Source organism: Colobus angolensis, unplaced genomic scaffold (genome assembly GCF_000951035.1).
Source record: "Colobus angolensis palliatus isolate OR3802 unplaced genomic scaffold, Cang.pa_1.0 Scaffold7, whole genome shotgun sequence".
Taxonomy (NCBI): domain Eukaryota; kingdom Metazoa; phylum Chordata; class Mammalia; order Primates; family Cercopithecidae; genus Colobus; species Colobus angolensis.
This window is the reverse complement of record NW_012120709.1, coordinates 9,284,765-9,298,537: the sequence shown is the minus strand read 5'-3', so window position 1 is coordinate 9,298,537 and position 13,773 is coordinate 9,284,765. Positions and strand designations below refer to the sequence as shown.

General features: G+C 37.6%; 1 protein-coding gene across 2 annotated transcripts; it reads left to right on the top strand.

Annotated features, from left to right (window-relative positions):
* Positions 1–231: 231 nt before the first annotated feature.
* On the top strand, positions 232–13,192 carry MMP13 (matrix metallopeptidase 13). Of its 2 annotated transcripts, XM_011926636.1 has the most exons (11): positions 232–374; positions 467–708; positions 1,351–1,499; positions 1,680–1,805; positions 3,776–3,937; positions 5,725–5,842; positions 6,804–6,937; positions 7,911–8,070; positions 10,139–10,242; positions 10,657–10,774; positions 11,815–13,192. In XM_011926636.1, the coding sequence occupies exons 1-11, from the start codon at positions 255–257 to the stop codon at positions 11,849–11,851; spliced, it is 1,470 nt and encodes a 489-aa protein (XP_011782026.1). In that variant the 5' UTR covers positions 232–254; the 3' UTR covers positions 11,852–13,192. The 2 variants fall into 2 exon arrangements, with proteins under 2 accessions (XP_011782026.1, XP_011782027.1); XM_011926637.1 differs by lacking the exon at positions 10,657–10,774.
* The last annotated feature ends 581 nt before the right edge of the window (positions 13,193–13,773 follow it).

Sequence of the window (13,773 nt, the reverse complement as noted above, 5' to 3'; positions counted from 1 at the left end):
CGGAGGCCGTTTATTTTGCCAGATGGGTTTTGAGACCCTGCTGAAACAAGAGATGCTGTCATTTATATTTCCCTCAAATTCTACCACAAACCACACTTGGGAGGGAAAAGAAAAAGTCGCCATGTAAGCATGTTTACCTTCAAGGGACTAGGAAGTGGAAACCTATCCATAAGTGATGACTCACCATTGCAGGCCTATAAAAGTAAAGGTATTCTCTGCGGAAGGACAACAGTCACCAGGCATCACCATTCAAGATGCATCCAGGGGTCCTGGCTGCCTTCCTCTTCTTGAGCTGGACTCATTGTGGGGCCCTGCCCCTTCCCAGTGGTGGTGATGAAGATGATTTGTCTGAGGAAGACCTCCAGTTTGCAGAGGTAGAGTATCTTGCCAATCCTGATGATGCGGTTGGTACATCTCAGAAATGTCCTTCTCTTTGAAACGCAGTTCATTTTGGTCTCTTTTCTAGCGCTACTTGAGATCATACTACTATCCTACAAATCTCGCGGGAATCCTGAAGGAGAATGCAGCAAGCTCCATGACTGACAGGCTCCGAGAAATGCAGTCTTTTTTCGGCTTAGAGGTGACCGGAAAACTTGACGATAACACCTTAGATGTCATGAAAAAACCAAGATGCGGGGTTCCTGATGTGGGTGAATACAACGTTTTCCCTCGAACTCTCAAATGGTCCAAAATGAATTTAACCTACAGGTAATTATAGACTATCTTTCTTTCATATTTGTTAACCTTTTCTTGTAGTATTAAATGTCTAATATTAAGTAGGCATTACTATTTAATCAGCAGTTAAATTCCAGATTAGCTTTAATGTGGTTGCCGAGATTGCCTCATAACATCTATTATTGTCACAGTAACCCAGCGTGATTTTTTAGTGTGCATCTCAAAGTATTTCTTTTAGAAATGAAATCAAAAGAGAAATAAAAGTAGATTAAAGAAAATTTGCATACGTAGTGCATTAGTTGTATTTATCACAATGGTTCTAAAGATGAAGAGTTCCACTCTTTCTAGAAACTTTACAGAGCTATTTCATTTATTTGGGCTTTATCAGTGTAATCCAAACTTTTAGCATGCAAAATAAATTATACTAAACATTGGAAAAATTTTAATTTAGGGTGCCACATGGTCAGATATTTGGAGATACTCAAATGTCTGGATTTTTGACTTTTTATTCTGGTATGGCATCATAATTAATACATTATTTGAAACAATAAGCCTCTAGTAGAACTTTCAAAGAAATTATTGCATTTTGAAGTGAAGAGCAATATACCAAGAAAATGTATTCTAAAATAGCTGTCACTTTCCAAAAACTTAATTGAAACTTTCTCTGTTACATAGAATTGTGAATTACACCCCTGATATGACTCATTCTGAAGTTGAAAAGGCATTCAAAAAAGCCTTCAAAGTTTGGTCTGATGTAACTCCTCTGAATTTTACCAGACTTCACGATGGCATTGCTGACATCATGATCTCTTTTGGAACTAAGGGTAATGGTGCACATTTATTTTTAAAACATTTTTGTATTCTAATTCTTAGTTGGTTCCATTTTAAAATTATTTCTTTCAGTCATTCATTACTTTTTAAAGCATTCAACAGTAATTTACTAAACACCTGCGCTAAGTACTCCTGGATGTGATAAGACTCATAACCCTTGCTTTTGTGTGTAGAGCATGGCGACTTCTACCCATTTGATGGGCCCTCTGGCCTGCTGGCTCACGCTTTTCCTCCTGGGCCAAATTATGGAGGAGATGCCCATTTTGATGATGATGAAACCTGGACAAGTAGTTCCAAAGGTAATGTTTCTTATAAAGATATCATTTATGTGTTGTTAGATTAGACAGTGAACACACTGGTATGGAAGTTAAAACACAAAAAAGTTACATATATTTGGCATTTGACTATATTTTCTTAAATAAAGTTTATCTTAGACATATTAGTGTCTCTACAAGTGACATTTCTACAAATTGATATTCAACATTAAAAAATGAACAAAATCTACTTAATCTGTCACTGTGGCTTGAGGGATACTAATGAACTCTGAAGTAGGACCAAAATGTTTATGTTTGTCAGCCAACGTGTTATTACTGCAAATTACCTTTTGGCATGTTGAAGAAGTACAGTTGATTATAAATATATAACTAAAAACTACCAGGGTTGGATCTATGGGTCATACATGAATTAGATGTGAAATGAAATAATTTTTTCCTTGGTAGAAATATGCTCAATCAAATTTCTGTTTCCCATTATATGAGTTGCTTGATTCAGTCTTGTCTGTATATGATAAACACCATTCTTAAAAATCTAGACAGAGTCCTACTCCAAACAGCATGAAACAGACAAGGTGGCAGTTGTATTTACAAGAGCAAAATGAAACTGCATGTTGAATGAAATCAGTTAGTAGTTGAATCTTCAAGTCTCAAAATAATTGGGAATGTTAATTCAGGAAGAAAAGCCATGGATCGTTCTAACTAGAACTTAGTTATGACAAGTAGAGGTTGTCTTCATAGACAGCTGATTTTATTATTCATTTAAACAAAAAAAGATTATTTTTCCAAAGAATAAAACAGGGCCTTACAGGATCAGTGTCTCAACTCTAATACCGAAAATCTGTCTGTGGAGGGAAAAGTGAAAATTTACATATTTATGTTCTGGTTATTTCACAGGTAAGAATGGTTTCAGGAAGAAGGAATAAGATCCAGCATTGTTAAGGCAGAATCACAATAAGCCTCAAATTTAGATTCCTTTGTAAATTCTGGGTTTGAAATACTTAACTGAAATGAATGAAAACATCCACACACCAGTCTGGATTCATTTTTCAGTGGAAGGCTAAGAGCAGTACCCATTACTAGTCATTCGATGAAGAATTGGCACTCAGATTATGTGACCTCTAGTTGCTCTCATGGTCTGCAAGATTGGCTAGGTTGGTTCATTTTCTTCATGCACAGGCTGCAGTAGCAAAGGAAATTTAAGGTCAAATGGAATCCACTGGCTCTAGTTTTCAGGTAATCTAAGCACAAGTAACAACAATCCTATTGCCTTACACTTCTTATTTTTCTTTTAGTGTTTTATTCTCTTTTTTCCAGTTTGAAATACCTGTATTAGGAGGCTCAAAATTGGCAGACAGAATGCTTAGAGGGAACAATGTAAATACAGTGACATAATGGTCTTCTAGAGTAAAGATGGCTAATCATGTCCAGAGTTTCTGTTTCTCCAAACCCCAGAGTCTAGAGACGTTCTAGACTCTAGAACGTTGGAATTTGCTCCCAAGAATATACACAGAGAACCTATTTAGTGCATCCTCCATCCTTGGTACGCTCCCTTTGGATACTGCCTCCTGGAGGATGTTCTGGGCAGAACCCTAGCTAGGCACCACCCTATGTGATTTCCCCACTCCTCGTTTAAGGTAATCTCTGTCCACTTCCCTCACCTGACCTGAGAATACTAAGAGCAAATCAGGAGTCCTAGTGTCTTCATGGTAAATCCTTATTAGTTACTAATTACATGAGAGTAATCTGTTGACATTCTAATTGTGTAGGCAGCTACAATCAAAAGAACACTAAATTATTTACAAGAATTAAATCAATACTTTGAATCTTCCTTCAAGCAACTGAATACTGATATTAAAAAGTACGAGAGTGAAGAAAGAGAAAAGAAAGAGTATATAGCGAAGAAAGAAACATACCAAGTAGATAAAATGATACTTCTTTCATTACCTGGTCACTGGAATTCCTTTTTTTCTCATTGTTTCTTTATTTTCTTACAGGCTACAACTTGTTTCTTGTTGCTGCCCATGAGTTTGGCCACTCCTTAGGTCTTGACCACTCCAAGGATCCTGGAGCACTCATGTTTCCCATCTACACCTACACCGGCAAAAGCCACTTTATGCTTCCTGATGACGACGTACAAGGGATCCAGTCTCTCTATGGTAACTCAGTTATAGAAATAGAAAATGATCGGTTATAAAAGCAGAAGAAATCCATGCATTTGTTTTCTAAATAGCAGTCATGCTGCATAATGATGTTTTGGTACAGTGAAGCGCATGTATGACAAAGGTTTCATAATACTATAATACTGTATTTTTAATGTACCTTTCTTATGTTTAGATACACTTAATACTCACCAATGTATTACAAGTGCCTGCAGTACTCAGTACAGTAATATGCTGGACAGGTTTGTAGCTTAGGAGCAATAGGCTGTACCATATAGCGTGTATGTGTAGTAGGCTATATATCTAGGTTTGTGTAAGTATACACTGCGATGTTCACCCAATGACAAAATCTCCTAACAACACATTTTTCAGAATGTATCCCTGTTGTTAAGCAACACATGACTCTACTAATTGAATTCACCACTGCCATTGCTGCTTTATTGGTTTTGTTACTAAAACCTAGGAAAATACACCCATTTTTTCTTTCCAAGTCTGACTACCCACTCAAATAGAAAAGATTTCATTCTCCAATTTTTTGCAGACTATAAGTCTCTGTATCTGTACTTTATACATTACAATGTGCATTTGATACCCTCAAAACACCTCTGCAATAAGAAAGAAAAATATTTTATTCCCCATTTAACCAATGAAGAAACAAAGCCCTGTAGAGTTTAAGTAGCATACCTATAGTAATATGGTTGGTGGTGAAAGTGAGTTCCTAAAGCTTATAGAAATTCCAAGTACTCTTTCAACCAGTACAATCTGGCACAGTAGAAACCTCTCAAGTGGCCTGTGGTAGTTTTTAATCAACATCTACAGTAACCATTGTAAAAAAAAATTCTTCCTTTTCACTTACCCCCCAAATTTTCAATAATATTTACAAAATAATTAAACCTCAACCCAAATATTTATTTATAGATGACCTGTTATAAATAGAGTTAAAGCCACAGTGCACAGTCATCAGTGTAAACATTTCTAGAGCACATAGTTCAGCAAACTTGCTCACATCACCCAAGCCATTCTTTTCCCTTCTAGATTTGAATCTGTCACAGTAACTAGCATAGCCATGGGCATAAACTTGAAGATGGCAAAGGGAATTTGCAAATTTATTTTGCAGTTATTATTTCTACATTATTATGACTCAGGGACTGATGAAAGAACTAATATAAACTAGACAGAAAAAAAAAACCAGTGTAGGATTATTATTGTGTACTGCACCCCCATCCCGTCTGCACTCATGGAGCTGGTTGGAAAGTTACCAACATTTGGCAAGTCACATAAGTGCTGAAGGCCTGACTTGTCGCAGCTGAGATACAGCTGCACCATGGCAAACCAGTGAAGCAACATTAGCTGATGTTGACAGCTGGTAAAATAGTCAAGAGGAGGAGGCAAGATGAGGGCTTTCGCAGGAGAAATACATCATCAAAAATGGCTTTGAGAGGAGTCTAGTTTTCAAGAGCAGTCTGTCAATAGATTGTGCAAGGTGTAGGGAAAATGTCTTCAAAGTCTGTTGCTTTTTTTCTCTCATTTTTATCATCAACCTCAAGAAACCTAAGTTTATAGTTCTAAAGAATCTCGAGAAGTCTTGAAGGATGGAAGTGGAGGGGAGGAAGGAAGGAAGATTACACGGTACTTGCACCATAATGTAGGAGCCCCGGGACCTACTGCTTTTCCTGGAGGAAACCCTCTCCCCCTGTCCATCAGCAGATCAACCTGTTGTGCTGTGACCCAGGTTTTCAGTAATGTCACATTCATAACTTCTCTCTTGCCTTTCACGACTGCAGGTCCAGGAGATGAAGACCCCAACCCTAAACATCCAAAAACGCCAGACAAATGTGACCCCTCCTTGTCCCTTGATGCCATTACCAGTCTCCGAGGAGAAACAATGATCTTTAAAGACAGGTACTCTTGAGATTCTTTCATAAAGTTTGTATGCGACAAACATTTGTGAAGCTGTTTCTGCATATCGCCAAAACATCCTGTCAGACTTCCAAAGGCAAAGTTAACAGTAAAAATGGGCAGGCAGTTTACTTCCATAGTTCACATGAAATAAATGACTGATGGATAAATGTTTTACTTTTCAGTGTACAACCTTGGCATTGTGTAGCTTGTTTTTACATCTCTAGTTATAGTCTTTCTTATAAATATAACCAAGAAAATCTAGAAATCCAATTTATTTTAAAAACAGAAGCATAGAAAGTAAGTGCTGTATTAATAAATGGTTACTCTTTAGGCACACGCGGATTCGTTTTGGCATGGAAAGACTTTGATTCTGGATACATATGTTGGAATTTGAGGGATAGAATGAAATGAACCTAGAAATGCAATATGACATTTTAATTTCTACATTGTTCTAGTATGCATATTTGTTCATTAATTCATTCATTCATTGATCCCTCATCTATGATCCAATAGCATGTTTACCCCCTCTGTTGTAACTCTAACTACATTGTACTCATGGGACGGGGGGTGGTTCTCATGTATCAGTTTTCCCAGGCCATGAGACCATGGAAGACATAGTTCATGTAACTCATATCTTCTCTCTGGAGCCCAACACAATGCCTGGCAAATTTGCTTGCCCCTAGCAAGATACCCAAAATTGAGCAAGACAATTTCAACCCACAAAGAACATAGAGACCTCACAAAGGCTCTGCGAGATTTCAAAGTTGAATACCTTACGCTAGTTAGGATAGCACAACTTGTCACTGGAACTGAAAGGGTAATGGAATTTTTTTCCCCTTCACAGGTGGGAGGTATTGGTTGTATCTAACTTATCTGTGTTGATGTGGAGAGAAGAGACTAGCAGGATAGAAATATAGCACTTAAAAATGTGACAGAAAACTCCATTTTACTTTTGTGTTAGATTCTTCTGGCGCCTGCATCCTCAGCAGGTTGATGCGGAGCTGTTTTTAACGAAATCATTTTGGCCAGAACTTCCCAACCGTATTGATGCTGCATATGAGCATCCTTCTCATGACCTCATCTTCATCTTCAGAGGTAAGCTTTCCACAGAGGAGGCCTCGCGCAGGACCAGGGGAGGCAGTGCTGAACCTGATGCCAATAGAGATTCAGTAAAATGATCACTACTGAAAATATACCTAAATTAAAGACCAAGTATTAAAAAAATGGAAGCCAGAAAGTACCTGAAACCATTCTACCATGAATCTCCAAATTGAACATATAAAAGGTCTACATTGTTAGACTTGTCATATCCACTCTTTCATATGAATCATGTCAGTTTTTTCTCTTAGTTCCTCTTAAAAAATGTTTATTGAGAAAACATTATAACAATATATATTCTGAAAAAGTGGAAAAATATTATGAATCATTCTTCCTTCTGAATAGTCAGTTTATTTCATTTGTTCATTTTCATTATGTAATACATATTTTTACATATTTATTTTCATAGTACCGATACATTTTTATATCCTACTGCTTTCCTTGACATAAAATTATGACCAATTTCCAAATTGCTACTTTGCCTTTATGACCATAATTTAAAATGACTACATAACTTTCTGCTGACACTGCTTCTATTGTTCAACTATTTATAATATTAATGTTATAATAAACCTACTTTTCGGAGAAGAAAATAACTTTCACACTGGTATAAAATTTGAATTTTCAATCTAATTAACCCTTCCTACTGTGTTTTGTTTATTCATGTAGAAATTTTAATGTTTTTTTTTTACCTAGCTTTAAACTTAATATTCAGAACCAATAAATTGCCAAGTTAATTGTGGTATTTGATTAGCTGTATTCATAACTGGGAAATTAAAATCCTAAATTTTATTTTTTTGTTTCAAGAATGCTTATATTTTTATGTTTCATAAGCATGATGACTGTAAATACTAAATATTTTATTAATATTTCTAAATGTATAAATGGGCCTGCCCTTAAGCACGTGTCTACATATGTAAGTCTCAATAGATTTTCCTGGATAATAAAACTGTTATTTCACTCATTCCAGGTAGAAAATTTTGGGCTCTTAATGGTTATGACATTCTGGAAGGTTATCCCAAAAAAATATCTGAACTGGGTTTTCCAAAAGAAGTTAAGAAGATAAGTGCAGCTGTTCACTTTGAGGATACAGGCAAGACTCTCCTCTTCTCAGGAAACCAGGTCTGGAGGTATGGCAGCAGTATGTACTGGCCCATCTGTGTCATAGCCACAAACTGCCTCAAACATCTGTCACTACTATAAAGTATTCCTACACTCTGTTGTAAATATCATACTAGTTATTCATTTTTATTCCATGTCAACTCTTTCAGGCAGCCCCTCAGACAGGCATTTAAAAGTCCCAAGCTCTCTTGAACACACACACACACACACACACACACACGTAATACTCAAACATTCCTCCTCTCAAACATTCTTTTCTTAGCCATTTGTTATGGCTCTCAACCATCTTTGGCACCCCCCTCTTTCTTTCTTTCTTTCTTTTTTTTTTTTTTTTGAGACTAAGTCTTGCTCTGTTATCCAGGCTTGAGTGTAGTGGCATGACCTTGGCTCACTGCAACCTCTGCCTCCTGTATTCAAGCAATTCTCGTGTCTCATGTCTCAGTCTCCCAAGTAGCTGGGATTACAGGCATGTGCCACTACACTCAGCGAATCTTTATATTTTTAGTAGAAACGGGGTTTTGCCACGTTGGTCAGGCTCCTGGCCTCCAGCAATCCACCTGTCTCAGCCTCCCAAAATGCTGGGACTACAGTTGTGAGCCACCGCACCCGATTGACACCTAAGGAGGACACCAGCATGAGTACAGGAAAATATTGGTTGAGAGAGAAAGCCCTCCTATCTGCAGAGTTAGCTGATCCACTCAAGAGGCTGACCAGAAAGCTGACAGGCCCATAGTTTATAAAGTGAAACTTTCTAAGGGCAAGTGAAGCTGGAATATTTAAAACATATGTAAAGATTCAGGCAGCGTTGACATCAACAACCTTTAGGAGTCCAGATTCAAGTCTATATTTGGGAACGGGAATATCTCATCAGTACCCTGCATTCGAAATGTTTAAAATGGAAACTTTCTTCCATCTCTACATACACAGTTACACACACACACATGCAAACCCACACACATGCACATATCTGTATATATCATCTTTGCCTTTCGACTTATTTCTGACAATGACATTTACAACATTCTAGAAATCACTGCCAGCTTCTACCAGGTACTGCATTTCATTCTCTACCCTCCACAAGAAGTATATGGTTCAGTCAGGATTAATTGCTTACTGCAGCTCAGATATGCTGTTCTTTTATATCCCCTTACGCTTCTCTTATGCAATTTGTTTTTTTTTTTTTTCTTTTTTTTGCCAGGAGATCCTTCCCCGCCTCTCTCCCTCTTGAAATTCTGCCCATTGTTTAAAGTTCATTCAAAATATCATTTCATCTACAAAGTCTTCTTTGATTTCCCCATTCAGGGGTTATTGCCCGGTTTCCTGTACCCCCATGGCATTTCGTGATTACTCTCTCATGCTTCACTTCTGTTGCTTGGTGTTGCAGTTTTGTGTATACACATGTCTTAGCTTTATTGGTATTTCAGTGGTTATGTTTTACTTGTTGGAACATGGCTTCAGGATATTCAAAAGCTCTCATCAGTAACAGTAGTGGCACCTTATGGGAGCCTGTTTTCCTAGGTTAATTTTAGGATATGTTTGCTTGGTTAGGGTGTGGCTGCTGGCAGGGGAGAAGGAGTTTGAAATATGCAGTTATGGAAGGGGAAAACTATGCTTCCCTTCCCACCTTTAGTATTACCATATGCCCCTACAACTTTTTACTACAGAAATTAAACCTTAAATATTTTTGTAGCCATTACTGTATTTAGCAAGTTGTCTTACACATAGTGGGAAATCAATAGCTAATTGTTCGATGCACAAACATGCATTTATTTCATGTTAAGAACACGTTCCTAATGACATACTTTTATAACAGATATATCATTTGTGAAATGGAAATGAGCTTGTAACTCTCTTTAAAAAGATGGCCTTCGGGCAAGTCAACAAATACTCATCAAGCAGCCACTGTACACTCAGTATTCTCATTCCTAATGTTAAAAAGCTACCAGACATTTTAAATGGACTTAATATTTTTAAATTCTTGTCAATTTTGAAAGATGCTATTGTATCTATTGTATTATTTCTAAGGTACTTTCTAAGGAATATAACTGACTTAAGAGTTTTTTTTTCTTTAAATAGATATGATGATACTAACCATATTATGGATAAAGACTATCCAAGACTAATAGAAGAAGACTTCCCAGGAATTGGTGATAAAGTAGATGCTGTCTACGAGAAAAATGGTAAGTAGCTACATTGCATTGACTTTAAAGAGGAGCTTCTGTAGCCCCTGAAAACTTTCTATACAAATCATTTTTAGATAGGACCTAGATGTGTTAATAAATGTATGGCAGTTAAGGAATTAATCATTCCTGTGTGACTACCTACAAAGACAGCAAACCAAAAAAAATAACATGCCTAGAATAAATAAGAATTTTACTTAATGATTGCTAATTCCATAAATACGAGATGCTAAACCTTCAACACTACCTTAAGCTACGCTTAAAGATGCAAAAATGCAAAGGATATTGCCAGAATTCAAACTGGGTGTGGAGTGGGAAGTAATTTATACATAAAGACTCATAACTACCATAATTATGTAGTGACTTTTTAATTATGTTCTCAGCCTTTTATTTTTATGTTTATTTTTTTGACAGAGTCTCACTCTGTCGCCCAGGCTGGAGGTCAGTGGCACAATCTCAGCTCGCTGCAACCTCCACCTTCCGGGTTCAAGAGATTCTCCTGCCTCAGCCTCTGGAGTAGCTGCGATTACAGGTGCCTGACACCATGCCTGGCTGATTTTTGCATTTTTAGTAGAGATGGGATTTCGCCATGCTGGCCAGGCTTGTCTTGAACTCCTGGCCTCAAGAGATTCACCCGCCTCGGCCTCCCAGAGTGCTCAGATTACAGGCCTGACCTCACCGACCTCCTTTAACTATGAAAAGAGATATTACTGATAACTTATAACAAATATCAATCTAGGTGCGGCAGCTCATGCCTGTAATATGAGCACTTTGCGAAGCTGAGATAGGCAGATCACTCGAGGTCAGGAGTTTAAGACCAGCCTGACCAACATGGCAAAACGCCATCTCTACTAAAAAAAAAAAAAAAGCTGAGTGTGGTGGCATGCACCTGTAATCCCAGCTAGTCAGGAGGCTGAGGCAGGAGAATCGCTTGAACTTAGTAATCAGAGGTTGCAGTGAGCCAAGATCACTGCCAGTGCACTCTAGCCTGGACTACAGAGTGAGACTCTGTCTCATATACACACACAAAAATCGGTAATCGGCCGGGCTGTAATCCCAGCACTGTGGGAGGCTGAGGCGGGTGGATCACGAGGTCGGGAGATGGAGACCATCCTGGCTTAACATGGTGAAACCTCGTCTCTACTAAAAAAAAAAATACAAAAAATTAGCTGGGCGTGGGTGGCAGGCACCTGTAGTCCCAGTTACTCGGGAGGCCAGGAGAATGGCGTGAACCCGGGAGGCGGAGCTTGCAGTGAGCCGAGATCGCGCCACTGCACTCCAGCCTGGGCGACAGAGCGAGACTCCGTCTCGGGGGAAAAAAAAAAAAAAAAACTCGATAATCCAAGTAGCAAAGCTGTCTAGGAAGATTCACACCTTAAAAGAACAACTAAAAAATAAAAATAAAAAGATAAAACATTTTAAAAGGAACAACTATGAGCAATACATTAAAGCACTAATAGAGTTTAAAAAGAAAAAGGTTGAGATTCCTACAAACGGGAACTGTTAATATTAACTGGATTAAAACCTTTTTATTTTCAAACTTTGAAATTGTCTTCATGCTTTTTCTTGTAGGTTATATCTATTTTTTCAACGGGCCCATACAGTTTGAATACAGCATCTGGAGTAACCGTATTGTTCGCGTCATGCCAGCAAATTCCATATTGTGGTGCTAAGTGTCTTTTTAAAAATTGTTATTTAAATCCTGAAGAGCATTTGGGGTAATACTTCCAGAAGTGTAGAGTGGGGGAAGGAGAGCTATCAGGAGAAAGCTTGGTTCTGTGAACAAGCTTCAGTAAGTTATCTTTGAATACATAGTATCTATATGGGTGGCTGGAACCACACTGAAGAATGTTAGAGTAGTGAAATGGAGGATCTCTAAGGAGCACCTGATTCTTGTTGCTGTACAAAAGCAATGGCTGATGATATTTCCCACACCACAAATGGGACACATGGTCTGTCAATGAGAGCATAATTAAAAAATATATTTATAAGGAAATTTTACAAGAGCATAAGGTAAATCACATTCTTATAATGAATAAATCATTCTTACTAAAAAGCATAAAATAGTATGAAAATGGAATTTTTGGAGAGCCATACGTAAAATAAATAAACCCAAGGAAAATGTCTGTAATAAATAGACTGTAACTTCCAAATAAATAATTTTCATTTTGCACTGAGGATATTCAGATGTACGTGCCCTTCTTCACACAGACACTAACAAAATATCAAAGTCACTCAAGACAGGAGACAAAAGAGCAGTAGTGAGAATAGTAGATGTGGCCTTTGAATTCTGTTTAATTTTCACTTTTGGCAATGACTCAAAGTCTGCTGTCATATAAGGTAAATATTCCTTTACATATTATAGAGGATAAAGAAGGATGATGTCTTCTTATTAAAATATTTCAGGTTTTTCAGAAGTCACACATTACAAAGTTAAAATTGTTATCAAACTAGTCTAAGGCCATGGCATCCCTTTTACATAAATTGCTTGATTATTTAAGACTAAAAGTTGCATTTTAACCCTATTTTACCTAGCTAATTATTTTAAGTGTTCAGTTCGCCTTGGATATATAGGCTATTTTCTAAAGACTTGTATAGCATGAAATAAAATATATCTTGCAAAGTGGAAGTATATATGTATTAAAAGAGAGACATCCAAATTAAAAAAAAAAAAAACACAGTCTACTAGATTGTGATCCCTTGAGATATGGAACGATGCCTTTTTTCTCTGTGTTTAAAAAAGTCCCCCAGCACTTCCCACAGTGCCTGTTGATACTTGGGTAGGGTGCTTGGCACTTATTGAATATGTATGACTGGCTATCAAGGGAAGAACTATTGCTCACAGACACTGTTCATAAAAACTCAGGCAAAGATAATGAAATGCATATTTGCAGAATGTATTAGGAAGTGTTTATGTTGTTTGTAATAAAAATGTATTTTCAACAGACAATTGCTATATGGTACATTTTGTCTTTAGGTATAATTTCAATTTTCCTCACCCAAAGAGGGTTCATTGACAATATTTTTATTTTTGGAGACAGAGACTCGCTTAATTGCCCAGGCTTGAATGCAGAGGTGTGATCGCAGCTCACTGCAAACTCCACCTCCCGAGTTCAGGCGATTCTCCTGCCTTAGCCTCCCGAGTAGCTGGGATTACAGGTGCGTGCCACCATGCCTGGCTAGTTTTTGTATTTTTAATAGAGATGGGGTTTCATCATATTGGCCAGCTGGTCTTGAATTCCTGATCCCAGGTGATCTGCCTGCCTTGGCCTCCCAAAATCCTTGGATTACAGGTGTGGGCCACTGTGCTGGACCCTTCTTCCTCTTTTTTTTTTTTTTCTTTCTAAAAAAAGATGTTTAGGCTGATGCAGTGGCTCATGCTTATAATCTCAGCACTTTGGGAGACCGAGGCTGGAGGATCGTTTGAGCCTAGGATTTTGAGATCAGCCTGGGCAACATGGTAAAACTCAGTATCTACAAAAAAAAAAAAAAAAAATTAGCTGGGGGTGGTGGTATGTGCCTGTAGTCTCA